The 27696-nt window shown below is 42.5% G+C and overlaps 1 protein-coding gene across 2 annotated transcripts in view; it reads right to left on the bottom strand.

Annotated features, from left to right (window-relative positions):
- The window catches only part of PLCB4 (phospholipase C beta 4), a 356606-nt gene that overhangs the window by 102251 nt on the left and 226659 nt on the right, over nt 1-27696 (bottom strand). For both annotated transcript variants that reach the window (XM_064475875.1, XM_064475874.1), the window contains 4 exons: nt 26182-26262; nt 25254-25313; nt 23766-23909; nt 512-591 (listed from right to left, as the gene is read on the bottom strand). In XM_064475875.1, the coding sequence (XP_064331945.1) occupies nt 512-591; nt 23766-23909; nt 25254-25313; nt 26182-26262 (365 nt within the window). The remainder of the gene's footprint in view (nt 1-511; nt 592-23765; nt 23910-25253; nt 25314-26181; nt 26263-27696) is intronic.

The following is a 27696-nucleotide window of genomic DNA, read 5'->3' as shown; positions in this document are numbered from 1 at the left end:
GGTAAGCAAGGCTTGTCTTCTGAATTTCAAAAGTACCTTCGGATCCCTGACTGTGAGCTAAACAGTCCCTGGGGTCAGTCTCCTTTCCCACTCGAGCAGTGGGTGCTTCTCCTGGCCACACTCCCCACTTCTCAGTCTCAGGCAACAGAGGCCGGAGCTGCACCAGCACCTCACCTTGGCCGCAGGAACGCAGACTATTTATCAGCAAGACTCAACCTGGGGACACAAAAGCCATCAGCCCAGAGGGTACCGGGGAGCTGAGGTTCCAATCTCTTCCTGCCATCAACCACTCCTTTCAAACAGGCTTTGGGCTGTGGGCTTACATCACACGTGCCCTGCCACGTGGCATGAGAAATACAGGTGTGTCCTGGTCAACATCTTCTCCAAGGTCAGGAGCTCGGAGGGGAAGGCCGGCAAGATGCTGCCGGATCATTCAGGTTACCTGCATCCCCCGATCTGATTGTGTGCTTGCTAATAGCCAAGCACAAAGGCTCACACACACAACACTCACTGTTTCTTGAGGCAAGTCATCGGACTGACGTTGTTGGCCCTGAAGTTGTGTATTATGGATCTCAGGCCTTCTACCCATTGCTGAAAGAGAAAAAAAAAAAAAAAGTGTTTTTGGCAATCAAATCTGCAGGAGCTAACTAGGGTGTTTTTCTATTAGACAGCCTGTATCCATTTTGCGTAAGGATATACACTCGTCTTTATCTCCTTCCTGCCACCCAGCCATCCTCATTCCTCATGATCACATTTGATTCCTCAGTAAACAGCTTTCATTCTTTCCCTGAAGATAAATGTGGCATCCACAGTCATTAAACACTGGGTTGTCACCAAGGAAGGCTGCCCACTGGTTGCCTTGTTAAGCCTTCTGTTTGCAGCCTGTTTAAATATAAGCCCTTCTCAGTTGCTGGCAATCTTAATTAATTACTTCTAAAGCAACATTACATAATACACGATGACATACTTAGCGGCTCCCATTTTAGAGGATGAAGGTACTAGGGGCATATCAATTCTATTGTGTGATTCTATTTCAATCTGAGAATTTGTTGCGTAGCTTACCTGTCTGGGTTTTCCGGCGAAGCCTTAAAAAGTAGAACATGCATCGATTGCCAAGGTGCCAGAGCAAACAGCGATGTGCTTGCATGATTTCTGTATAAGGACTTGGACCTCGGTTTTAGTTCATAACATCTCTCCATGGATTTACAAGGAAATGTGAAGATTGTGTGTGGCAGTAAAGGAATTAGGGTTTCTAAAGGGCATTTTACTGGAAAAGGCTGGTCTGTGAATTAAGGCCAACTCTGCCCTTGGGGCCAATAACCAATGCCGGGGAACACCACACCAAGCTGCTAAAATAGAGTCACACTCTTGGCAGAATGTTTTGTAGCAAATTGATAATAGGGGTCCCAGCAGAACTGGGGCCCACACACAAGCCAGTCCCTTACCTTCTCAGGTTTCTAGTCTGACTGCTGTGGGTCTGTGCTGAGTAAGGGAAAATATTTTGGAAGAGACAATAATATAACGTACATTCTACCTGCCCCACCCAGTATGGCAGCCACTAGCCGTACGTGGCTACTCCAATTTAAATTAAATAAAAATAAAATTCAGTGAGTCTGTTGCACTCATCACACGTCAAGGGCTCAAAACCCAGCATAGGTTTAGTGCCCACCATACCGGACAGTGCAAATAAAGAACATTTTTCTGTCACTGCAGATGGTCCCATTGGACAGTACGCATAGTATCACCAGGTTTAACACAGGCAAGTGAGTAAGTCACTGCAAGGGCCAGAGGTGATGACGGAGTTCTATAAGTCCGTGTGGTTTTAATTTTAATTGTGATGCAATATAACAGAAAACTTCCCACCTTAACCATTTTTAAGTGACCAGGTCAGTGGCAATAAGTAATATGCACATTGTCATGTAACCATCACCACCATCTACCTCCAGAACTCCTTTTTTCTGTTTTAAATTTACTTTTTGTTTTTATTTTCTTAGTTTGTTATTGAAGTGTAGTTGATTTACAATTTCAGACTCAGGTGTACAGCAAAGCAACTCACTTACACATATACATACATATATTTTCTTTTCAGATTCTTTTCCATTATGTGTTATTATAAGAAGTTATAGTTCCCTCTGCTATAGAGTAGGTCCTTCTTTTTTTATCGATTTTATATATAGCAGTGTGTGTCTGTTAATCGCCAACTTTTAATATATCCCTCCCCACCTTTTCCCCTTTGGTAACCATAGTTTGGTTTTCTATGTTCGTCAGTCTGTTTTTAGTTTGTAAATGGAATTCGTATCATTTTTTCAGATTCCACATATAAGTGATATCATAGGATATTTCTTTCTTGTGTGACTTACTTCACTCAATGTGATCATCTCTAGGTCCATCCATGTTGCTGCAAATGGCATTTGTTCACTCTTTTTTAAGGCTGAGTAATATTCCACTGTTTCCATGTCTTAGCTATTGTAAATAGTGCTGTTACGAACACTGGGATGTATGTGTCTTTTCGAATTATAGTTTTCTCCAGATATATGCCCAGGAATGGGATTGTTGGATCATATGATAGGTCTATTTTTAGTTTTTTAAGGAACCTCCATAGTGGCTGCACCAATTTACATTCCCACCAACAGTGTAGGAGGGTTCCTTTTTCTCCACACCCTCTTCAGCATTTATTACTTGAGGACCATTTTAATGATGGCCACTCTGACTGGTGTGAGGTGATACCTCATTGTCATTTTGATTTGTATTTCTCTGATAATTACTGATGTTGAGAATCTTTTTGTGTGCCGGTTGGCCATCTGAGTGTCTTCTTTTGAGAAATGTCTATTTAGGTCTTCTGTTCATTTTTTGATTTTTGTTTTGTTTTGTTTTGTTTTACATCAAGCTGTATAAGCTGTTTGTATATTTTGGAAATTAGTCCCTTGTTGGTCATGTCATTTGCAAATATTTTCTCCCATTCTGCTGGCTGTCTTTTTGTTTTGTTTATGATCACCTTTGATGTGCAAAAGCTTTTAGGTTTAATTTGGTGCTATTTGTTTGTTTTTGCTTTTATTTCCATTACTCTAGGAGCTGGTTTGAAAAAAATATTGCTGAAATTTATGCCAGAGTGTTCTGCTTATGTTCTCCTCTAGGGGTTTTATAGTAGCCAGTCTTACACGTAGGTCTTTAATCCACTTAGAGCTTATTTTTGTGTATTGTGTTAAACGTTCTAATTTCATTCTTTTACATGCAGCTGTCCAGTTTTCCCAGCACCACTTACTGCAGAGACTGTCTTTTCTCCATTGTATATTCTTGCCTCTTTTGCTGTAGATTAATTGACCATAAGTGCATGGGTTTATTTCTGGACTTCCTATCCTGTTTCACTGGTCGACCTGTCTGTTTTTGTGCCAGTGCCATACTGTTTTGATTACTGTAGCTTTGTAGTATAGTCTGAAGTCAGGGAGCACAATTTCCCCAGCTCCGTTCTTCTTTCTTCAGATTGTTTTGGCTATTCAGGGTCTTTTGTGTTTCTGTACAAATCTAAAAATTTCTTGTTCCAGCTCTGTGAAAAATGTCATTGGCAATTTGATAGCGATTGCATTGTATCTGTATATTGCCTTGGGTAGTATGGCCATTTTAACAATATCGAATCTTCCAACCCAAGAACGTGGTACTTCTTTTCATCTGTTTGCATTATCTTCAATTTCTTTCTCCAGAACTCTTTTCATCTTGCAAAACTGAAACTGTTCCCATTGAACTACAACTCCCTATTTCCCTCTCCCCACCACCCTGGCAACCACCATTCTACTTTCTGTTTCTATGAATTTGACTCCTCAAGGTACCTCATATAAGTGGAATCATGCAGCATCTGTCCTTTGTGACTAGCTTATTTCACTTAGCATCATGTCCTCCTCAAGGTTTATCCATGTTGGAGCCTGTGTCAGAATTTCCTTTTTCAGGCTGAATAATACTCCACTGTGTTATAGACCACACTGGTTTACCTGCTCATCTGTCAGTGGATACCTGTCTTGCTTCCACCAAACTGGCTATTAAGATCAAGGCTGCTCTGAACACGGGTGTACGAACATCTCTTCCAAGTTTCTGCTTTCAGCTCTTTTAGGCACATGCCCAGAAGTGTTGCTGCTGGAGCCTATGGGAATTTTATTTTGAACTTTTGGGGGGCCCGCCATACTGTTTTCCACAGCAGCTGCACCATTTTACAGTCTCACTAACAGTGCACAAGGGTTCCAGTTTCCCCACAGCCCCACCACACTTGTTTTCTGCTTCACTTTCGTTTTGATAGTAGCCACCCTAATGGACGTGAGTCCACCAGAAAGTTTTCTCTTTGTGTCTTAGTCGTATTTAACTGCCTCCTGAAGGAGGACTTGGGAGCGAGAAGAGGAAAATTTCCCTTCACAATAGAAAAGGCCATTTTCTGAGGACTGTAAATTGCACTGAAAGCCTCAGCCAGGATGGTGAAGTCAGGATTCTGAGGGAGGAGGAAAAAATGAAATAGTCACATTAAAGAAATGTCTCAGTTATTTTCCTCATCAGACCTGGCTTCCTCTGTCAGGATAAACATGGGACTTGAACTCCCCAGGGACTATGAAGTAGCCTGTTGTTGGCCTAACAAAACCACAGGCCCACACAGAGTTTCCCAAAAAGAGACAGAAAAAGCACAAATAATTTGGTTGGCATTAACTGGGAAGCACCAAAGGCTTGTTATGTGTTCCAAAACACAAAACAATGCCCATGGTTTCTAAGGGCCAAAAAGCAGATAATTTCTGAGGCTGTTCACTGCTCTTTCTGACCATTCTGATTTAGTTGTTTCTAAAAATAAATTACAGAGATACCAAGCTGTCAGGGGGCTTCCAGAATATTCATCCATCTTTTGAAAATACAACGCGGTGAACAATTTGTTCATTTACTGTGATGGAAAGATGCCTGAGGTGGACCTTTGAGGCCACCATGCCAGTGACACCGCTCAGGTTTTAGTTAGTGGAAGTGTCCCCAGAATCCCCACCAGCCCTGACGGGCGCTGAGACAAAGCTGCTGCTGCTTCTCTTGATGATGCTGAAAGCGAGGTCCAGGGCCTTGTCCAGGGTCATGGAGCGGCCGCCGCGGGGCAGAAAGGCAATGAGAACTCCGCTGTCTGCCCTTTACAGCCGGGAAGTCTGTCCTCAGGGTTTGTCCACTCGCCTCCCCCGACGACGTGAAAAGTCCCATCAGATCTTTGCTCCTGTCTGTTATCTTGTACACCTGGCACAATAAAGCCCCAAACCTTAGGAAATACGTTAAGCATTTTGCTTTTTCGTTTTGCTTTTAACATAAAATAGGTGACAGGCCAGCAGGTGTCAGCAGAACCCTACAGTTTAGTTGAAAACTTGGGCCAGAAAGTGAACTAAATGCATGTCAACTTCTTTGACTGTTTTCAGATGAACAGAAGCAAAAAGCCCTGACTTAGATACGTCTTCTCTGAATTGCTGAAAATAAGCACGTATGTTCCTAGTCTGCGGAACGCCCCGCGAGGCGCTTCTTCAAGGTCGTTCTCTGACACACGTTGCAGTCCCACGTAAGCCTCCACGGTGACACAAGACATGATTCCTGCTGTCCTGAGTGGACACATGAGGCCTGGATGTGGGGGAACCAGCCCACGGGACCAATTCAGTTCCGATGTCCAAACGGGCAGTTTCTGTATCTCCCAAGCAAGCTGTAACGCTTACTGTTCTCTGGTTTTTCAATCTTTTCCAACTCTGTCTGAGTTAACTTAAAGCTTATTTCAGCTCTTCTAAGGAAAGGTCCCTCAAGGGACTCTTGGGGGCTTGTGCTGGATGGTCAGGGGTTGGGGGGAAGGAGGGAGAAACAGGACCTGGCCCTAACTCTCTTCTGGGAACTTTCGGCCTCTCCTCTGGGATTCCTTAAACTTATTTTCACCACACAGACAGCGTCTGTTTTCCAGAAAAATGACTGAGCCTCACCCTTGAACACTAGGACTGTTACAGTTAAAATAATCCATTTCCCACTTGAAAAAAAATGTATAGAGACGTAGACATAACAAAACTAAACAGAAAAATCTATGAATTTACACAGAGCGGATATCTCACTCCTTTCCTTTAAAAACATTTGGCAGGTTTTTTTTTTTAAGGTTATAAAAGCAGTATTGAAATACCCTGTGTAGAAAAACGTAAGGCAAAAAAGTACAAAGCAAAAAGTAAACACTCCCCCCAAATCCCATTACTGATTTTGAGAGCTGACAACATTTCTCTATTTGAGCCTCCAGCCTCTTCTATGAAGACAGATTTGTCATCACAAAATAACTTAAAATAGTCCCATTGTTTTCCAGTCAGCAACACTCCAAGCAGAGCTGTTGTTCCTTCAGCTCAATCTTATCTCTAGATTTCGTTCCAGATGCATTCTTCTTAGTTTTTAGTCAAAGAAGCATATTGTCAAAGCAAAGAATAACAGAGATCCCATGACACTCTGCAAGTCTGCTGTGTAATTTTCTCCAAAGGGGAAGCTCAGCAGCATCCTCTCTAATCATCTGGTGTTTGGCTCTTTGTTTTCGAAGAGGAGGCCATGGTGGAGATGGTGGCGGCATCTTAAACTCAGTTGGCTCAGAAGTTAACTAGAGACTTGCTACCTCAGGAGTTGTCCAGGAGAATCAGAACCCCCTGGGAATTGTTACAATGCAAAGCCTCAGAGCCCACCTGTGAAAACTGTCTCCAGAGCTGGGGAACAGAAGTCTGTGTCGAAATGAGCTCTTCAAGTGATTCTTTTGCAGACTCGCCTTTAAGAAGCTCTGTTCTAAAACCCGGGCCACTCAGAGGGTTGGCTAACAGTATCAACACGTCCAGGAAGCTGGTTAGAAATGCAGCATCTCCACGCTCACCCCAGAACCACAAGATCAGAACCCACATTCGGTAAGATGCCCAGGTGAGGTTTATGCACGATCCAGTTTGAGACGCACAGGACTGGAAGGGAGCCCTCCCAGCCTGGAGCACCTCCTTCCGCTGCCCACCGAGGAAGAGCTGGGTGTGGTTTCCCAAGGGAGCTGAAGATTTCGCACATGCCCTCAGCTGGGATACCCAGGCTTCTAGTGAGGGCCCTGGAAAGAGCCCCACAGCGCCCACTTTTCTCTTTGTCTTTGTCATCGCCCTCCTAATCTGGGCTGAACAAATCCGCACTCACTAGACTGGAAGTTCTGACCTGCACGTTTAGGGGACTAAAGTTCAACTGTGGAAACAAAATGAGGCAAGATGCTGTAGGTAGTGGCTTTCACCTTCCCCCCATCTGAGCTGTGAAAATCATCAATAGATGGGCCACTTAAATACCTAAAACATGGGCACTTTTTGGGACCTGGAACTCATAAACCTTGAGCCATGCAGGGTCTGTTTAAGTGAACGGAGATAAAAAGTCAGGGCATATTTCAACTGGTTATTCTCAAGGTGCCTAATTGCTTTACTAATTACAGTCAACTCTTGAACAACATGGATTTGAATGCAGAGGTCCACTTCTAGGTAGATTTTCTTTCAGTGGTAGACATGACAGTGCTACATGATGCATGGTTATCCAAATCTGCGGGTACGGAACCGCGAATACTGAGGACCTGTGGATACGGAGGACCCGTGGATAGAAAGGACCAACTGTAAGTTATACATGGATTTTCAACTGCAGGGGAGTTTGGTGTCCCTAACCCCTGCATCCTTCAAGGGTCAACTGCAATTAGTTTTCATCTGCTCAAACACCATAAGCCAGGGATTTATATAATTCAAAATACAGCTTTTGATCCGTTTACACTGTGAGTTCTTCTAAGACTACAGGGCATTTGATGAGCAGTAAGATCCACTGCCATGCACTTGGGGGCAAGCCATGAAGCTCTTCAAGTAAAGATTTCCTTCCACAGGATCTTAGGATGTAAAGTTGCAATATTTCACAAATCTCCAGATGAGTAACAGTGAATGTATGAATACATATTTATATTAAACTAGAAACTGAGTTTTAGGAAGGTTTCTGGACTTCAGACTGCCACTGAATGCAGGCAGCGGCTCAGACTCTAAAGTGAAGATACTGTAGGTAGAACCCAGCACTTGCTCTCTTATGACTCTATGTCACCAAGGCGAATGGTATCATTTCATTTTGGTTAGGATAAGGTATTAGCTGGCATTAAATTGTCAATATATAACTTTGAGGACAGGCTTGGTCCCTGTGGCATTAGACCAGGGTCTGACCCAGCAGGGCCTGGCTCAGGAATGAGAAAACCCCAGGTAGAGATAGAAGAGTGAAGAGGCTAGTGATTTAGGCAGAACTTGACCAAAAAAAAAAAAAAAAGAAGAACCTCTTACCCTTTAAATGTGTTCATCTCGGATGCTAAAGCCATTCTAAAATTTAAAAGCAGCTCCACCAGTGTTTGTTTATCACAGACCAACTTCTACATCATGTTAAAAGGAAAATATAAAACGTATTTTCCTATATTTCTAATATAGGGCGAGAAAGAAGTGCAGGTAAAATGTACCATGTCGGCCTCACAGGAGACGAATGTCAGTGTTGAAAACTCCCTCATGGCCATGGGACAGAAGGCCAGCAGGCAGACAAGGACAGTGTGACAATGAGAACCAATCAGGCAAAGAAACTTGAAAGTCACCGTAACCACCGCCTCGAAGAAAGAGGGCAAGGTAAGGGAGAGAGCACGGAATTTCATGCATAAGAAATGAGCTACGCATGCAAACCTACACGAAGCCAGCTGACAAACCCAGGATGAAAGGTTAAATTGTTGAGCCTATGAAAATCACACAGGAGCAAACTACTGAAACAGGTGGCCAAACGGCAATGTGGGTTTTGCAAAAAGAATTTTAAAAAAATCAGTAGACAGACAACCCAATAGTGACCTCTGAGCCCTTAGGAAGCCAATACTAGTTCTCATGAAATTTTCAAATCCAAAAGAGAATTAAAGGGAGGGGGAAAAAAAAAAGAGAGCAACCAGGGCCTTTTTTCCAGTGATCTAGTCTGAGTGTCTTCCAGAAAATACACGTTTTCATTGGCTGTTTGTTCTCTGCCCCCAGAGTAAAATGGCCGAAGGTTACAGGAGGACTGTATTAGTGCTGCCTGATTGCTCAGTCCCCATAGGAACACGGCGAACCAGGGTGCGGGCAGGAAATAGACTGTCATAGATGAGCATGTGTGGCTGTGTTGGAAAGACATTAGTGGATGGTCCTGGGTACTATTTACACTTTCTGAGTCAAAACTAGTTGAGTCCCTCACAGATAGTCAAAACAGCCTGTCAGCCTGGCTGGTTATCTTGACACCACGAGGTCAAAAACAACCTCTAAACAGTCACAAGAAAGGAGGGGACACTGTGCTGCTCTTGGTCATCACTCAGACTCTGAAGGGTCAGATTCCCATACCATGGGGGTTTCTGTTCACCATCATTCCCAGGAGACAATTTCTGCATCGCCTATGCCTGATCTTACCTATGACAGCCTGATACCCTGTAACAATGTTCCATCGGGTCTACAGAATCTTTTCCTGGATAACCACATCTAATTCCAAATATCTACTCCAATAAACATACTGCTGAAGGGAATTAGGATATGACACTCCCAAATATGCCACTTTGGTGTAAGAATTATTTTGAACTGAAGGCATCTGAATTCCTAAATTCTGTTATCTGCCTCAAAGCAGAGTCTCCCAACAGAACTCAACTGTCATAAATCCTCTCCCAAGAAGCAACTCTAATCTTCTCTTCTGGAAGGTGAAAAGTTGGCACCATACCCAAACAGAAATTGCCACAAGACTAACACATCTCCTGTCTGTTCTCCTAAGGGCCCATTTATCTTCCCTAAAAATCACCTGCTTTTCCATTAGGGCCCCCCCCTTCCCCTACTAACGTGCTATTTAAACTCGAAAATCTCACTGCTCCTTTGGGTAGTCACTTCTTTCTGTGATGCCCCCGTGCACGTAAAATGAGAACTTAATTAATTTATGTGCCTTTTCTCCCATTCATTTGTCTGTTATCAGTTGATTTCACAGACCCAGCCTAAGAAACCAGATATGTATATAGACACATACACATCCATTCAGAAATATAATGCCTTGTGTTCACTTGTGCTCACTGACTTTAGATAAATGACATACGATGAACAATACATGGTGTACTCTAATGCCTCAAAATTCTCAGAGCAGCTCCATTACTACAGACCCCAGAAAAAGAAAACAAGATACTTGCGTTATTTTTACAAAACGCTTATTTGACATCCATATGGAGAACTCTAAAATAATTGAAGAATTTTAAGAAAACCAATTTCATATCAGTCAGAAACTACTAGTTTTGCAAGAGTGCATTTTTGGTCTCAATCACCAAATCTGCAGAATCCCAGGGGTCAGGGATGAGTGAACAGCTGGTGAATTAAAAGGTGTTTATGAAGTTGCTTCTTTAGCTGATGCCTGTCCTTAACAGTCCCCAAGGTCACTTTCCTGCTGACCTGTACCAGTTGACAACATTGGCAAATTAAGCCAAAACAAATAGTACTCAGCATCCAGACAAATGTGACCTGCTGAGGCTCTGGGGTAGGCACCATCAATCAAGGTGCCCCTGGCCGGCCCTTTTCTAGGCAGCATCACCTGTTCAGTTCAGGCAAATCACATCTATAGGTAATCCTGCAAACTAAACAGGACTTTCAAGATAGGAGGTATTAAAAAGAATCTCAGTCAGTGGGTTTGAGTTTCATTATCTAATTTTCTATCATTTATGGAAATTCAAATCCCACCCTTTCCTCCCCCCACCCCCCCCCAAAAAAAAAAGGGAGGAAGGGAAGAAATTGGAAGCAGGAACACAGAGACAATAAAAATAATGTTTATGGTAAATATGAATAAATAAATGCCTGGATTACACTGTTTGGAGACATCTGGAAAACTATTGGGTTGAATATTGCCTCTGTGACATCATTCTCTGACTTTTTTTCTGTGAAGCAGTAGTTCTGAAAGATTTTGATTTGTGTCTCTTCAATAGACATAAATAACTGAATGAAGGTATGTACGTAGGTACGTAGGTATGTTTGGGCAATAGCTGAACATCCCCACTGCTTTCTGAGGCTGTGGGATACTCCATTTCAGAGAATGCTACAGTAGAGAAACCCATTTCTCATGCTCGTTTGACCAGGGAACCCCCTTTATTTATTTATTTATTTATCTGCAAGCATTTCTCTTTCTTGGGGGGTGCAGGTAATTAGGTTTATTTAATTTTTTTTTTTAATGGAGGCACTTGGGATTGAACCCAGGACCTCGTGCATGCTAAGCATCTGCTCCACCACTTGAGCTATACCCTCCCCCGGGAACCCCCTTATATGTGGACTTTTTTGAGGAATCCATTTTGTGGGTCACCAATCTGGGAAGCACTGCTCTGTGACTGCAAGTCCCACAAATAATAACATGAAACATTCACTGGAAAACTACGGTAAAATCCTATCCTGTTACAGGTAGAAGTGGCCATTCCTCAATTTGTGAGAGGTGCTGATGGAATACAGGATGTGGAGTCGATCCAATGCCTGGGTTCAAGACACCAGCTTGCCACTTACAGGCTGTGTGACCTTGGGCAGGTTACTCAACCCCTCTGGGCCTACTTCTTCCTCTATAAATGAGAAGAATCCATTCCATGGGATTGCTGTGAGAATTATATGAGATAATGCCTGCCAAGCACTTTGAACAGTGTCTAGACATTTAATACAAAATAAAAACTTCACTGTTACTGCTATTATTGTTATAAACATTAGAGGCCAGCAAAGTTTTTCTGTAAAGGTTCAGGCAATACATAGTCTGGGGGCAACATATGGTTTTCTGTCGTGTAGTTTTTCAGTTTTCTTTTGCTTCGTCTTAGCAATTCTTTCAAAGTGTAAAAGCCATTCTTTGCTCACTGGCCATACGAAATTGGGCCGAAGGCTGGATCTGGCCCATAGGCTGCACTATTTTGATTATGACTATTAAATTATTTGCTCCAGGTCTTAGCACTCAGAGGCAACAGAGTCTCATCTCAGGCAAGGTGTCCTGTCCACCTCCTCTTGCATCCCATCTTTTAATTATACCCCAAAGATTAGAAAACATACACACACAGGTGCACCTGCGTTACATATACCTTATGTTCACAACGGCATGTTTCTGCTAGCATTATGGGAGCTGTGTGATAGGCAGAGAAGCAATTTCAAGCTAGTGACTTTTTATCTCTCAGGGGCCAAAAGGTGACATCCAAACTTCATATTATGCTTCTGGTGTAATTGGAGTAATTCATTTTATATTCCCCTGGTGGAGTCGTTTGATAACACAATTAGGGCAAAATGAGTGACTGTGGGCTGGGCCCAGAGCACAGAGGCTCTTCTTGGGAAACCCTTCCAGTTCATGAACCCCCAGCAATGACAACATGTCCCCAGGGAAGACCACAGCATTCTGAATAGAAGTGTCCAAGAGGCCGAAAGTTTTCTAAAGACGCAAAGGCTGGTAACAACCAAGAAAACCCATCTCAAAGACCATGGGGATTTACAATTACACTGAACTCCAAGAGCATGTTTTAAAGACCAAGAAAATGCATGTGATCATTTTAATGATAAAATACAGTATATTAAACTCTACAAACATCATGAGCCCAACTGTGTATACAACTCTGTGTGCATTAAAAAGACACATTGCAGGGTCGGGTTGTAGGGTGGGGAAAAAGGGGGATAACTTCTCAATGGGCATGGAGTTTCCTTTGGGGGGATAAGATGTTTTAGAACCAGATGGGGGTGGTGGTTGCACAACACTGTGATGTACTAAATGGCACTAAGCTGTTCACTTTAAAATGGTTAGTTTCATGTCAGTTTCACTTGCATTTTAAAAAAGACACAGAAGAAAGGAAGGTGCATTCTAGGGGTACTTAATTTTCTTCTTTTCACTCTGCCGTACTTTCTACTAGAATGCAGTGGAAGCACACGCTCTCCCATGAGCAACTGTTCTTTTGCATTCAGAAAACACCAGTAAACAGTACAAAAACCGCATGGTCCATGCGAATGCTGACAATGACTCTGCTGTATGCTCAGTGCTGCTGCAGATCGGGGAGCCGAGCCACAGCTCAAGGCTCCTTTCTTTTTTTTGAGGGGGTGGTAATCAGGTTTATTTATTTTTAGAGGAGGTACTGGGGATTGAACGCAGGACCTCATTCATGCCAAGCATGTGCTCTACCACTCGAGCTGTACCCTCTCCGCAAGGCTCCCTTCTCACTTTGCTCCTCCGGTTACTCCAAGGAAACCTAACTGCCAAGGTGAAAAAACTCCTGAAACCACACCAAAACCTCCTCTAGCTCCAGTGTCCTGGTTCCTGCACACGCATTCTGATAAGGAGCTTTACTTAAAAAAAAAAAAAAAAAAAGACACTAAAAATTCACATTTGAATCCTTAAGAAAGAAAAGAAGGCGGTTTCAAAAGAAAACAAAGATAGTTTTCTTCAGAATGTCAAGGGGTTGGAGATGTGGAAAACAGAGACTGGAGGCCAGGCCCGGCCCCGCAGACAAGCCCCCAAGGGCCCTGAGTAGCATGAGATTTCCTTCACACTGTGTGACCACAGCAGGTCCCATGACACACACATTCCTCAGAAAACATATTTTAAAGAAATTTACTGTTCCTTCCCACCTCACCCCAAAGTAACTAGGCCCTCAGTTTCTGAAAACCATAGCATCAAACCCTCAGTTAATCAGACTTAAAATCTCCTCTCACTTCACCCAGGAAGAAACCCTCTTGATTTCATATGCTTCTCAGATCTTCCTCCTTGCATAACTGGCTGAAGTCAAGAACAACCGATTTTCTCATGTTCTAGCTCAGTACAGTTGGCCCTCTGTGTCCGCTGATCTGGAACCCAGACTCGAGGGCTGACTGCACTATGCCATTTTTTTCTAAGGAACTGTTTGAGCATTGGAGGATTCTGGTCTCTGTGGGGCGGCGGGGGTGTTCCTGGAACAAATCCCCTGCGGATATTGAGGGACAAGCACACTTCTTAAACTTTTACTTGCAAAAGAAGTGCCCAGGGGCCTCGTCCCAATGCAGACTCTGATTCAGCAGGGCTGGGGCTGGGGCTGGGCCTGAGATCCTGCATGTCTAAGAAGTTCCCAGGTGATGACAGTGTTGCTGGCCCAGACCATACTCTGAGAAGCAGCGCTCTGGGCCACATGGTATGACCATATTACCATCTTTTTAGAACTTCAGGATCATGTTGCATCTGTCCTATAACTCGAGTCATGACCTTCGGTCACCTCCACAGCATCTTCAGAATAGATCCCACGAGCATCTCTGCCTGGCACTCAAAGCAGGCCACAGTTTTGGCCTTACTTTCCAATTTCCCAATAAAAAGTGTCTACTCCAGCCCTCTCACTGGACCACCATTGTGGGGCCCAACATTCCTCTGCTTCTGAATCTCTGCTCACGTCCTAACTCCCCTCTGCACAGCCTTCTCTCTGGTGGCCTGTGCACTGTAGACACCACCATAACGTGACCGACCGGCCCTCCCTCTCCTGGGGACAATGTCTTCCTTCTGTTATGGAAATACTTCTCTCCCCTCCCCTCTTCGACCACAGGGCCCCCTAACCTAGCAATCTGATGACTTAGGGATGGCAATGTGACCCACATTAGGCTAATCTAAGGAATTCTCTGTGTATTCAAGTGCCCTGTCCAAGCAACGAACTGGTACCATCCTTGGCGTCCAGTACACATTTCTTTTTGCAAAGAGATTCTCTAAGTCTTTATAGGAGAAAGTAACTTCAAGGGTCACTCAGTACGACTCCTTTCCTTTACAAACGAGGGCAGGAAAGCCCATGTAGTAGGAACGGTTTGTCCAGGTTTATAATTCATCAGGAAAGAATTCTTGGATGAATGGCTGAGTGAAGGAAGGGAAAAAGACAAAAGTGGTCACCTTCACTGAAAATGTCAACGCGGTGAACACACTGGTGTAAATATTAGCATTAACCTTGGTGTAAGTGCATTCATGCTACACGCTGGCCGATGTCTAGGGCTGAGACTCGAAATGAGCCACAGACACGTTTGTGTTTTGGCAGACACAGTGTGTGCAAAAATGAATGTATCTGTCAACATTTTAACATCGGATTTCATGTAAAACATCCAGCTGTCCAGTATCTCATGGAAAAAAACACCACCAACACCAACAGTTGAGCAACCTCAGGGCCACGTTCTGATGGTTGGAAAACTGGCAGGAGGTCAGTGCCCTGATGGTGTATACACACTCCACTTCGTTCCAGTCCACACCATCTCTATGCGTATTTGTCATGACTCCCATCATCTCCCTGGCTCCCGTAGGCATCTGTGCCCCCAACTTTGGTCTAAAGGAACTATAGCTTTTGGTAATACAGAGATAAAGAAATAATTTCAGGGTGCAGAGGGCACCACCACGGGTCAGACACTAAAGTCCTGGATTCTGGACAAGTGGTCTGGCAAGAGCAGGATGAGAACTGAAGGAGGAAGGAAGAGAGAACAAGAGAGGAAAGGTGGTGGCAGGAGGCCCAGGAGACAACTGTCACCCACTCCACAGATTCACCGATGAACACAGCACCCCCAAGGCTGAGGGTTTGATGGGTTCCCCATTCAACCCGGCAATTAAACAAATAAACCCCATTATCTTTGTTTGGCAAGAAGGAAGCACCTAAGTGGGATGGGGCATTCAAAGTTCACAGATACGCACCCATGCATTAGCTCTGACTCACAGCTCTGTCCTTGAGAACGCTTTTTACTGCCTCTCACTGATCCGTTTCCAGTGAATTCAGGATGGTTTAAAGAAAAAAACAAAACAAGCACATGCCAACTTTCACCCCTGGAAACATGAAACACACATACACACACAGACTGGAGCCTCAAAATACTGTGAGACAATGTGGTAAAAAAACCAAATCAATTAGTAGATGGGGTCTTGGACGATGGATAGGAAGGTCAGCGTTACAACGTAGCTCCTTTAGCACTCAGTGGGCATCGGCGCAGGGGAGCCTGGCCAGCAGACTAGAGAGTTAGTGTTGAGTTCTTCAAGGCTTCTGCAGGAGAAGCAGGATATAAAGCCTCCTATGAGCTTTCCTGCAGGGCAGTCGTTCTCAAACTTGAGCCCTCACCCGGAGGGATATTTACAAGATGGGGTTACCAATTCATTAGGCCTGGGGCAGGGCCTGAGAATCTGCATCTCTGATTAAGTTCCCAAGTATGGCTGGAACTGCTGATCTGCGGACCAGACTTTGAGAACCACTGGCATAGGCAATACAACTAAAACTGCATTTCAAGGTAGTTTTTTTTTTTTTTTTTTTTTTTAACAGGGTACTTTGAAACAAACCTACTTCTAGGTTCATAGAAACTAATTCATTTTAATCAAGCTTTATGTGTTCTTAGTGAATTCTAACCAATGGGTAGTAGGCTGCTGGAATCACCTGCAGATTTACCTGCAGGCTGTAGTCAATCAATCTGATGAAAACTTGCTGGGGTTCAAGATCGTTAATGATTTTTGGACTAAGTCCATTTGTATGCAGAATCAGCAAAACTTAAACATCACCCAGCATCAGAATCACCTGGTGCAGATACCAACTACTACCTAAAACAGATAAACAAGTTTCTACTGTACAGCATGGGGAACTACATTCAATATCTTGTAGTAACTGATAATGAAAAAGAGTATGACAAGGAATATATGTATGTGTATGTATGACTGAAACATTATGCTGTACACCAGAAATTGACACAACATTGTAAACTGACTATACATCAACTAAAAAAAAAATCAGCTGGGAGGCTAGTTCAAATATTATTATAAAAGCACTGAATTGCTACGCTGTACCCCTGGAACTAAGACAATGTTGTACATCAACTATACTTCAATTGACAAAAACAGATTACTGGGCTCCATCCTGAGAATTTCAGATTCATTAGGCTGGGGGAGGGCCCAAGAATTTGCATTGTTAAGAAGTTTTCCCATGAGACTTCTGGTCTGATCTCTTTCAGTAGGTGTGTGCTTGACTATGAGCAGAGGAACTAGCTTGAGGGGAAGGGGGGCCCTGCAGGGTGTGAGCAAAGCCAGTAGGAGGGATGGGCTAAACAGTGAACTTGATTTTTTTTCCCCCAACAAAACAAAGAATAAATCCCTTCTCCAAGAACCTTTCCGGTTAAGACCTTCCACTCAGCATAATTCAAGTTCAGCAAAGTGATTCTGACATTCAGCCCCACTTACTAAAATAAGATTTTATTACCCGTAATAAACTACCTGACCTTATCTTTTTTTGTGTACAAGGAAGACACATAACATTTCTGTAACTTAATTTCTATCGTACTTATCCACGCGCTCATTTGATGACTTGGTTACAAAGCAGAATTTACGGAGTTTGCCAAATATTTACAACCTGCATAAAGTATAATGAGCAGTCTGGAAATTGTCTAAACTCAAATCCAAATCTTTGCATTCGGAACTTCATAATAACAGCTTATTTTTTGTAATCAAAGTAAGATTCAACTTGGTATAAAATAACAGACTTATTTGTGGAGATGTTAAATGAGGGTTGCCTTTCAGCCTTATGTACAGTGACTGTGTTTTCAGTTTGCTGTGTAGCGCCAGCTGTAACTTAATGAAAGACATCTGAGCCCCCTTCAACTTGCCAGAGACAAAATCCTTCCGAGCTGGCTGTCTCCTAAGAGAGAAAAAATACACGAGAGAAACAGAGCTGCTTTTCTAACTAAAGAAGGTTGTTAAAATATTTGGTGTAATTCGTAGAGCTTAGGGTAAAACGGTGGCCAAAGAGATGAGAAGATTCAGGAAAAAAGCTTTATTTTATACAGTTTAGGGGGAAAAAAAGGGAAATATTTCCTTCATGTGGCTGCTTCTATTGCTTTTTAAAATTTATTTATGCAGGGGATAGATAATCAGATTTATTTATTTGTTTTTTTCAATGGAGGTACTGGGGATTGAACCCAGGACCCTGTACATGCTAAGCATGCACTCTACCCTTTGAGCTACACCCTCCCCTCACTCTATTGCTTTTATTCATAGGTGTTTTAAGCGACATGACCTTCCAAGACTCCCTCACCTATTACCCAAAGGCACACTGTGTTCAAGGAAAAAGTGCCAGCAATTTGTTAGCAATTCCTTTTAACAGAAGGTTTTGAAGGAGAGGAAATGAGAGCTGAATTTTCTCACTGGAACAGCAGGAAGGATTTAGGTAAGCAGAAAGTAATGATCTAAACTGGAAAGGAGCCAAGACACCAGGGTTAAAACCTCTAGGCCTGTCATGGGATTCCTAGCAACAGTTGCGTTACATCCTGAAGAGTGCCTCTAAAAATAACCCTGTGGAGTCCCAGACCTTTTCTGACTCTCACTGAATCACATTTTCTCAGTCTTCTCCTCCAAAGATCATTCTCCTGGCTTTTCTTAGAGCTAAATGGCAAAAAGCCTGAGGAGAATGAAAGGTTATACGTATTTATCACCTGGGTTAGAATTTAGGGACTCAGTCAACATAAAAACCTCGATAGAACAGGTATCTACTGAGCACGAATACTACATGGCTTTGGGGATGCGGCGGTGACCAGGATACTGCCCTCATGGGCGGGAGGAAAATGATACATGAATATAGGGTTATAAAGACTGACAAGTACTGTGAAGAGAAATTAAGCAGGATAAGGAGTCAGGACGCACTGAGTGGAGGTGAGACAGGACGCTGAGGTGGTATTCCAGCAGAGACTTGAGAGATGTGAGGGAGGAAGCTCTGCCTGTAATGGGGGAAGGAGTATGTTCCAGGCAACAGGGACAGCATGTGCAAAGTCCCTGAGGCTGGAAGGAAATACAAAGGAGGCAAGAAAGACAAAGGCTGCCAGGGGAAGGGAAGTAAGGATGGATTCCTGCAGGGCTCTGTAAGCCTTGAGCAGCAGAGCGATGTGATCTGAATTACACCTTAAAACCATCCCTGCAGCTGCTATTTTGAGAACAGATTAAAAGGGGGAAGGCCAAGGCCGAGGCCGAGGCACCAGCTGGCGGAGGAATGATATTGGCCTGGAGGATGCTGTTGTGATGTTGATGGTAGAAGCAGCTAGAATCTAGATCCGGAGTGTTTGGTCATGGACTGATCGTGTGCAGAGGATATGCGTGGTCTCAGAACCCGGAAGGATGTGGGTGAGAGGTCTGATGTGGACTCATGTTTACGGTACCATGAGACATTTATTTTGTAGGGGAGAAAGAAAGGTCTATAGACTTGAGCTCAAATCTTGTAAAGAGGTAGAGTGGCCAGGTAAGCTTTACTCTTTAAGCAAAGAGGGCAGCTTAAGAAAACACAAGCAGAGCAACAAAAGATGTCTTTTGTTTTTTGAAAAACCACAACCATTTTCACAGTCATGTGCTGGAAAATATTTTGCATTTATTTGAAAGCTCATCTCTAAGAAACTCAGATTCCATGGAAAATTGTTCTGACTCTTAAAACAACCACTTGAAATAAGAAGGAAAAAATGCCCAAGACCTCCTCATGGAAGTGGATGAATAAAGGAAATCAAATGGCTTTCTCAAAGTCAGGAAAGGTTCCACATGTGAAAGTTAGTCCTCCGTGAAGAGTATGTGAATTGAAGGTTGGCCCATTTGCCTGGATTAAATGTTTGGTTACGTGAATTTTTCAGAATGCTCAGACTGTACGTGTCATAAAAGCCCAAGAATTAAGAACAGACTCCAGAATCTCAAATAAATTCTCCTACACAAGTTCCATACTAGAAATCCTCTAAAAACTTGTATCTCACTGGTCAGACCAAGACGTGGTGGAGGCACACAGAACAAGCAAAACACTCTGCCCACCCAGAGAAATGCCAAACTCTCACAGTTAATAAGCTATTTTCCAACACATGGTACCTTTTTTCTCTCGCCTCGCATGCTTGCCAGGAGTCACTTACATTTGTTTCCAAACCTGTTTGTGTTGTAATAAAAATTACATGAACCAATGAGATGCGCTTGTGGAGAGGAGGAGGGTTATTGTGCCTTTAGGTGACTATTTGGAAAGATCTCTTTAAAGGCAAATTGCTAAAAATTGTTTTCTTAAGCTCTGGGTGAACAAGACAACTAAAGGATTAGGGAACGAAGTCACACGGTTGTAGGATTCCGTACTCCGATTGCTCCATGAGTGCCTTTAAAGTCTCAGTTCTACTTCAAAGAAACCAAACTGGATATATCAGACAACGCATTATGGGTGACATGCAGGCACAAAGCACATCCACCCCAACCAACAGACCCATACGTGGAGCAGAGACCGGCCCTGACACTAAACGACTGGCCAGCAACTGGACCACACTGAGAGGCTTCAAGTTAGTGTTTAAGGTTTGTAAGTGCTATTTTTCAAAATGATGACTTGCTTTAACTGAGCTTTCTGATAAACTGGCTAGGAGAGCACACAGCATATTCCACAGTCCCAAGATTCGGGGCTCCTAAGCTGCACTCATGTCAAAGTGGTCCCACAGACTGAGTCACCAACCCCAGCCCAGGCACACCAGGAGACAGCTTGATATTTCTCACTTGACCTGATTTAATTTATGAAATCTGCCATCGTTTTGATCTGCGGTAATTACATCTCTGTGTATTCTGTATAAATCCTCTCACTTCGATGGCTTGTGTGTTCTGTTAGGGACAGTAACACATACAGAGGAACACATACCTAGCAATAAAGTAGTGCTGATGGGCAAAATATTGTCAAGGCTGGAGGCGGTAGGTATTATAATCTGGATTAATATAGTTATTTTAAGTTTCAAACTCAGGAAGTGGGCAGGATTATCCACATCCTTGTACACATAGTGAAGAAATGTTTTTCAATATCGTCTTTTCCTAGTATCTTTTAACCGAAAGGACATGCTCTAATAATTACAGGCTGTCCAGTTGGGATTAACACTGATATATTACACCATTAATGAAATATACAATTTTAACTAATAGTTCCCAGAAGCTGAAACATTTAGGTTCTTTAATAAGAGCAGACTTAAATAGTATTAAGTTTGAATTGAAAGATCCAGTACAGAATTATTTCATAGTCGTTACTTGTTTGGTGAGCCAATCTTAAATTCAGTGAAAAGGCTACTATGAGAAAAAAAAAAAAAAACAACAAACCCAAATCTTATCTTTAAGTACAGACTTCCACCTGAAATATACACATATAAAGCACGTACTCACGAGTACAGGTTGTGGACCACAGCTCTTAAACAAAATGAACCAAGCCTGATAGCAATCAAACCGTGGAAAACAAAAACACTATGGATTTACTGATCTGAGCCATCTTCCCGGGACTGCCCTTGCCCGGGGGTGAGGTGGGGTGGACAGTATCACCCTGGAAATCAGGCCTGAGTTTTAGGCTGGACTCTGGCCTAGCTTGCTGTGTAGACATTGGCGAGTTCTTGTAACTCCTTGGTTTCCTTTTCCACATCTGAAAAATGAGGTGGTGGGAAGCCCGTCCTAAGTTCTCTCTCCAGCTCTAAAATTCTGTGATCAGAATAGCAAACACACATCAAGACACGCTCGGCACTTTCCAAGTAACGACCCGTGTAATCCACACAGCAGTCCTGAGAGCAGACATGTTGGCACTGTTCTTAGTTCACAGATGAACAAGATGAGGCTTAGAGAGGCAAGCTGTCTGTCTTGGTCACACAGCTGGGAAGCAGAAGAGCAAGGGATCAAGCCCAGATCACCTGGTCCCAAGCCCAGATCTTAAACTCACACGAATCATACTGTATCTTGTAATACAATGAGTTGACAAAAGCCAGGATACACAGGTCTACGAAACTACTTTATTTTTGCAAAATTTCAGGCAGCTAAAGAGCCTTATCCAATTAACAAATCTGTTTCTTTGTAGGTGGTCAGCATGGACTTCTGGGACTGAACGTTGCTATGGCAAACAGCAACTAGAAAGATCTCTGTAGCAAATAATGTACGTGTGAACTCCAAGGACCAGGAACAATGCTTGTTTAGATCAGCAGGGTTCAAGAAACCATTCAGACTAGGAGCTGCTCTGAGCACCATAATGAAAGAACTTCAAGGCACGGCAAAATCTGTTCTCTCCAAACGAGGTGATCTGGAACCATAAGCCAACCAGACAACCGCAAGCACAGAAGCAAGGCTCTCATGTGACATGGACCACCCACTCCTGGCACCAAAACCACAGCAAAGAGCTTCTCAAACTTCACCATACATACAAGTCACTGGGGGCTTTGTTAGAAATGAAGGTTCTGGATCAGTAGGTGTCGGGGGCCTGAGATGCTAATGTGTAAGGAGCTCCCAGGTGAGGCCTGTGCAGCTGCAATGTGGACCATACCTTGTGAGTGAGGGCGAACGAGCCTTGATGGTCTCAGAATCTGCAGAACTCAGTACTGCTCTGTAAAGCTCTGGGTCTAGCATTAAATCTTCTAATCTCAGTTTTTCAAATAATCTTACCTGTATGTTCCTTTCAGATTCTAAAAGTCAGTATTTCTAACGATGACCTTTCTCATTCAACCTTGTACTGAGCTTCAACCTGCAGGATCAAGGGAGAAGAAAAATGCTACCTGCCCCCAACCCCCAATCTCCCAAACCCAGGTCTCTGCAGTGGAAGAGCAAATGGCAAAAGCCTCTACATACATATTATGCAAAGATAATGGGTACGCTGTTCACATGTAAAACTGCCCTGAAGGCAAATGACTTGCAGGAAAGTGATTCCAATTTGAGGTTTTCTACTTTGGCTGAAATCTCCTTGAGATTTACTTGCTAGGGCAATGGTTTGCTGCTTATGGTATTAAGATGGACCATAACTCCACACTTTAGTAATAGCTCATTGCGGGAGGTGGGGGTTGAGTTGGATATCTTCATCATCTAGACCTGCACTGTCCAACAGGGTAGACAGGAGCCACGTGTAGCTACTGGAATGTAGCATGTCTGAATTGAAAACGCATCAGATTTTGAAGGCTTTGCATGAACAGAAGAATGTAAAAAATGTTAATTGACTTTTTTATTGATTTCATGTTCAAGTGACATATTGGGTTAAAAAAATGATATATTGGGATAAAATAACCAACAAGTTTCTACTGTATAGCCCAGGGAACTATATTCAATATCTTGTATACTCTATAGTGAAAAAGAATATGAAAACAAATGTATGTGTGTATACGTATGACTGAAACATTATGCTGTGCACCAGAAATTGACACAACATTGTAAACTGACTATACTTCAGTTACAAAAATATCTACAAAAATGATATGATGAGTTAAAGTATTACTTTATTGAAATTAATTTTACCTATTCCTTTTGACTTTATAACTGTGGCTAGTAGAAAAATCTAAATTACACCCGTGGCTTGCATTATATTTCTACTGGGCAGTGCTGATACAGCCCCTGGCTACTCAAAAAAGTGTGGCTCTCAGACCAGCGGCATCAGCATTGATTGGGAGCTTGTTAGAAAAGGAGAATTTATCTTCACCTCAGACCTACTGACCCAGAATCTGAATTTTTATGAAACCCCTGGTGATTCCTGTGCACATTCAAGTTTGAGAGGCAGCTCCAACACAGCATTGTAGGTGGCTGGGCTGTTGGCATACGTGAGTGACACGCTAAAAGGGTGCTGCACATGATGAATTTTCAGGACCAACATTCCAGCAAGGCAATGGAAACATTTCTTTAAAAAGTTTTAAATGAAATTGGTATACAATTTAAAATATACATTAAAATTATATTATACACAGAAAATTAAGCACACCACATACGTACAGATTGAGAGAAAGGGAGGGAGGCTGCTTCACTCAGGTTACCTTAGTTACTTCTGGACTTTCAGCCACCATGTACGTGAAACTGATGTTCACCAGGTCGATACCACTGCAGACACAGACTATCCGCCCTTCCAGATCATTTTCTGATTTTCCAACAGCTTCAAGAGCAGCCAAAATTTTGGGATCCTGTACAGAATTATACAAATAGGAAAAAATGTTAGATCCCAGAGCATGGCAGAACCATGGTAAACAGAAACTACGTTTGATGTAAAAATATATATCAGGGCAAATGTTTTCTTTCTATCTAAAAATGCCCAGGTATCTAGCATTATTCTAAAACCTGTACAGGTAAAATCTGTAACACTAGGCAGTACTAGAACTCAATTAGCAAGAAAGGTATTATAATATTACTGGTTTAGAAGTCTAGGAAGGAAGGTCTTTCTTTCAACTTTTGGTTGTAGTTATTGGAGGACCTGGGCTGTAGCAACAGGATGGAAAGGCTCTGACTGGGACCTGCTTGTGTCCACAAAGGCTGAAGAGGTCTCTCACAGAGGATGGCCACTGAAGGGTTACACATATACACAGGGCACTGCCACAATCAGCAACCACAAGTTACTCAAAAATGAGATTGTCTTTCAAATACCTGGGCACAAAGAATGAGTATGTCCATCTCAAGAAATCAAAGCATCCTCATTTGGAATGAAGACTGCATAAGTTTACCCTAATTTGCAAATAAGACAGTGGCTTTGCCCTCCAAAAGAACTCAGGGGAAAATGCCAACCAAGTTACACAGAAATTTTAGCTAACATAAAAGAGGGTAGCCAAATGCAAAAAAACAAAAACAAAAACAACCCCCCCCAAAAAAAAACAAATAACAAAAACAAAAAACAACAAAAAATCCCACAAAAAAATCAGAAACCAAATGAGAAACATGATCTTGTTTTAAACATCTAAAAACCTGCAGGGTTATTATGGAAAAGGGAATAAATACTGTGCTAGAATATTCTAGGAAAAAAACATCTTTTAAATTCCTAGCACCACTATGCAAACAGCTTCCTATTCAAACAAATCAGTCACCGTGAAGAGGGCTTACTTATGTGCTTTGTCATTCTTTTTTCTCTCAGAGGCGAACTGAGCCTTCAAGGTGAGCCAGTGTCTGCACACACAGGTGTACAAATATGGAACCATCCACACCATGTAAATTTCCACGTCAAGCACAGACCAGAAGGGACTCACTGTTTGCTGAAAAAGAAGCCGCATGGAGTGGCAGTGGGAGGGGGTGCTTCTCAAATTAATTTCGGAATAAAGGGAACTGTTTATTTCGATCCTGGCATCACACACAGGTTGTCATTTTCAAAGGTTAATAATGATTTCTAATATCATTAAACACAATACAGTCCCAATCACCCAACCGTGAGAGATGACTTCTAAACTGTGCCTGCTCTTCATTCCCAGCTGATGATTTGGAGGCGGCACCAGGTTAAATAGCATTGTGCGTTTAGAAGAACAGCAAACACCAATCACGGGTACCTTTGGGGTGGCTCCCAGCCGAACACTGTTGATGAGGGAACATTCTAGCACTTGCCCTTCCTGCAAAGAGAGAACGTAGCACAGCCGTGAGCCTAAATTCCGCCAGACCTATGGCGCAGATAAAGTAACCAGCAGGTGTCTGTGATGATGAAGGCAGTGCTGATTCGAGTTAGGCAGAAGCAGGATTAAAATAATAATAATAATAATAATAATAATAGTAGTAGTAGTAGTAGTAGTAGTAGTAGTAGTAGTAGTAGTAGTAATCTCCAACTATCAGAAATAGTCAAGACCCCAAACATTCCAGTTCAAATACATTTATAAGTGCAACTCTGAATAATTATAAAATGTTGTTACTTTTATATATACAATATCATTAATAACATATGTATATGATTAAATAGACATGTGCACATGAAAGATTAAGTGTGAATATGCTAACAATTATAAAACTTGATGCTACTCTTTGTAAATTCAGCCCAAAAGTTCATTAAATGGGTACATTGTGCCATGTGTTGAGTTACACCCTGGGGTATATAACCAGATGAAAATACCCTTAATGCACATTTGCAGTTTTAGCGTGAACATCTCTCTTCTGGGAAACCTTCTTAACTCCCAAGATTTAAACCAGACTTGCCTGTAGTAAAGCTCTTGTAACAACCCGAACTTCTCCTTCACAACTCTCAATGACTTGTAACTCCTTTTTTTTTTTTTTTTTTTGATGCCTAACTTTGATCTCAGGGTGAGGATCGTGTCCTTAACCATCACTGGATCCCTAACCCCTGGCACATAGAGGCATGTTTTTAAAAATCTTGAATGAATGAATAAGCATAGGGCCCGTGTCCTCAAGAGGTGCTTGGTCACCCTTCGAGAAATGAAATGCCTTATCCCTGACAGCCGGAAGGAGTAGCTTGCTGTTTCTGTGCCATACCTTGCCTTCACTTCTCCAGGTCAGAAAGAAGCCAAATTCATCCACTTTGAAGAGGCAGTTGGGTTCAAACACATAAGATTCCTGTTAAAAAGAAATGTGTTGATCTGCATGTCTCACTCACACCATTTTGAATCTAATAAAAATGCAAGTATCTTTTAGCCTCTAAACAAGGGAAACTACATCCTGAATCTAATGACCATATTTCTTATTATATTATGGAATGTTTTCATTTTGAAACTTCCTTGCTTTTCATTTTTGCACTGAAAGACTGATCAATTTTCTATGGCATCTTCCTTTAGGGTAGTTTTTAGAACAAAACACACTAATGTCCTGAAGGGCACAGAGGAGAAATTTTCTCTAAGATCTTGGAAAAAGGGTTCCTGGAAGGAAGAAGGACTTTCAAGTTCTAGCCAACTGGTCTCCCCCGACACAAAAAGAACTGTTGCCTGTCCCTGACATAATATCAGAAATTAGGAGACAATTATTTTTAAGTCACTAATTTTTTTTTTTAATCTATACAATTCAGCATTCAGAGTTACTCAGAAAATACTTGAACTTCTTGCTTTTATAGCCAACCTCATTTGGTATGTGGTAAACCAGGACTTAAGCAAGATTTTGAGCTAATCAAAATATAGTCCTGGGACAGCAGCATCACCATCACCCGGGAGCTTGAATGAATTGTAAAATCTAGGGCTCAGGCCAGACAGACTGAATCAGAGTTTGTAGGGTGAGGACCAGAAATCTGTGTTCCAATAAGCCGTCCACCTCCAGGTGAGTCTAATGCACACTAAAGTCTGAAATCACTGCTGTGGACTTTGACATCAGAAACGCTACTGAAAACCACAGAATCAAAATTTGAATCAAGAAGGAACGTTAGTCAAATGCAAGGGCCTGTTAGCTAAGTGGTATTTGCCTAAGAATTCCTGGTCTTTAGCAAGAAAGCACCACTGTTCTCAAGAGCACCAGGAAAGTTCTATGTCAATGAAGGAAAAAAAAAAGGTGTTCAGGAAATGAAGTCAGATGCCCTCTGCCCTCTGTTTGCATTACACCGAGACTTGGCACCCACGTGTCAACAAACCCACACGTTCTTCTCATGATCTGAAGAGCTTGTCCTCCTAGATAATAACACCGTAATAGGGAACCGGTCTGGCAAACAGGAGCAGGGCAGTGACTTCAAACAAACAAACGGTAAATACAGGATTAAGATTTCAAGCGTAGTCCAGACTCTCAGTTTCACCCATCAAAACGTATCTCTGTAAATTCCAGGGAAGCAGCAACGTTCATCAAAGGAAACCCAACATCAAGATACTAGACCACCTTAAAGTGTCAGAATTCAGAGTCCCAGGGGCCCTGAACAAAGCCAGCCTTCGAATTTGTTTGGGTGGTTTTCTGACAGATGAAGCATTATCATACATACTTCAACCCCGTACCAGGTTTGTGCTCAGCATTGCAATCCCAGCAATGACTAAGACGAAGGAAGGGGTGTGGTATGACCTTTGCTTTTGGAGTCAAAAC

The sequence above is a fragment of the Camelus dromedarius genome, chromosome 18, assembly GCF_036321535.1.
Source record: "Camelus dromedarius isolate mCamDro1 chromosome 18, mCamDro1.pat, whole genome shotgun sequence".
Taxonomy (NCBI): domain Eukaryota; kingdom Metazoa; phylum Chordata; class Mammalia; order Artiodactyla; family Camelidae; genus Camelus; species Camelus dromedarius.
This window is presented reverse-complemented; position numbering and strand designations above follow the sequence as displayed.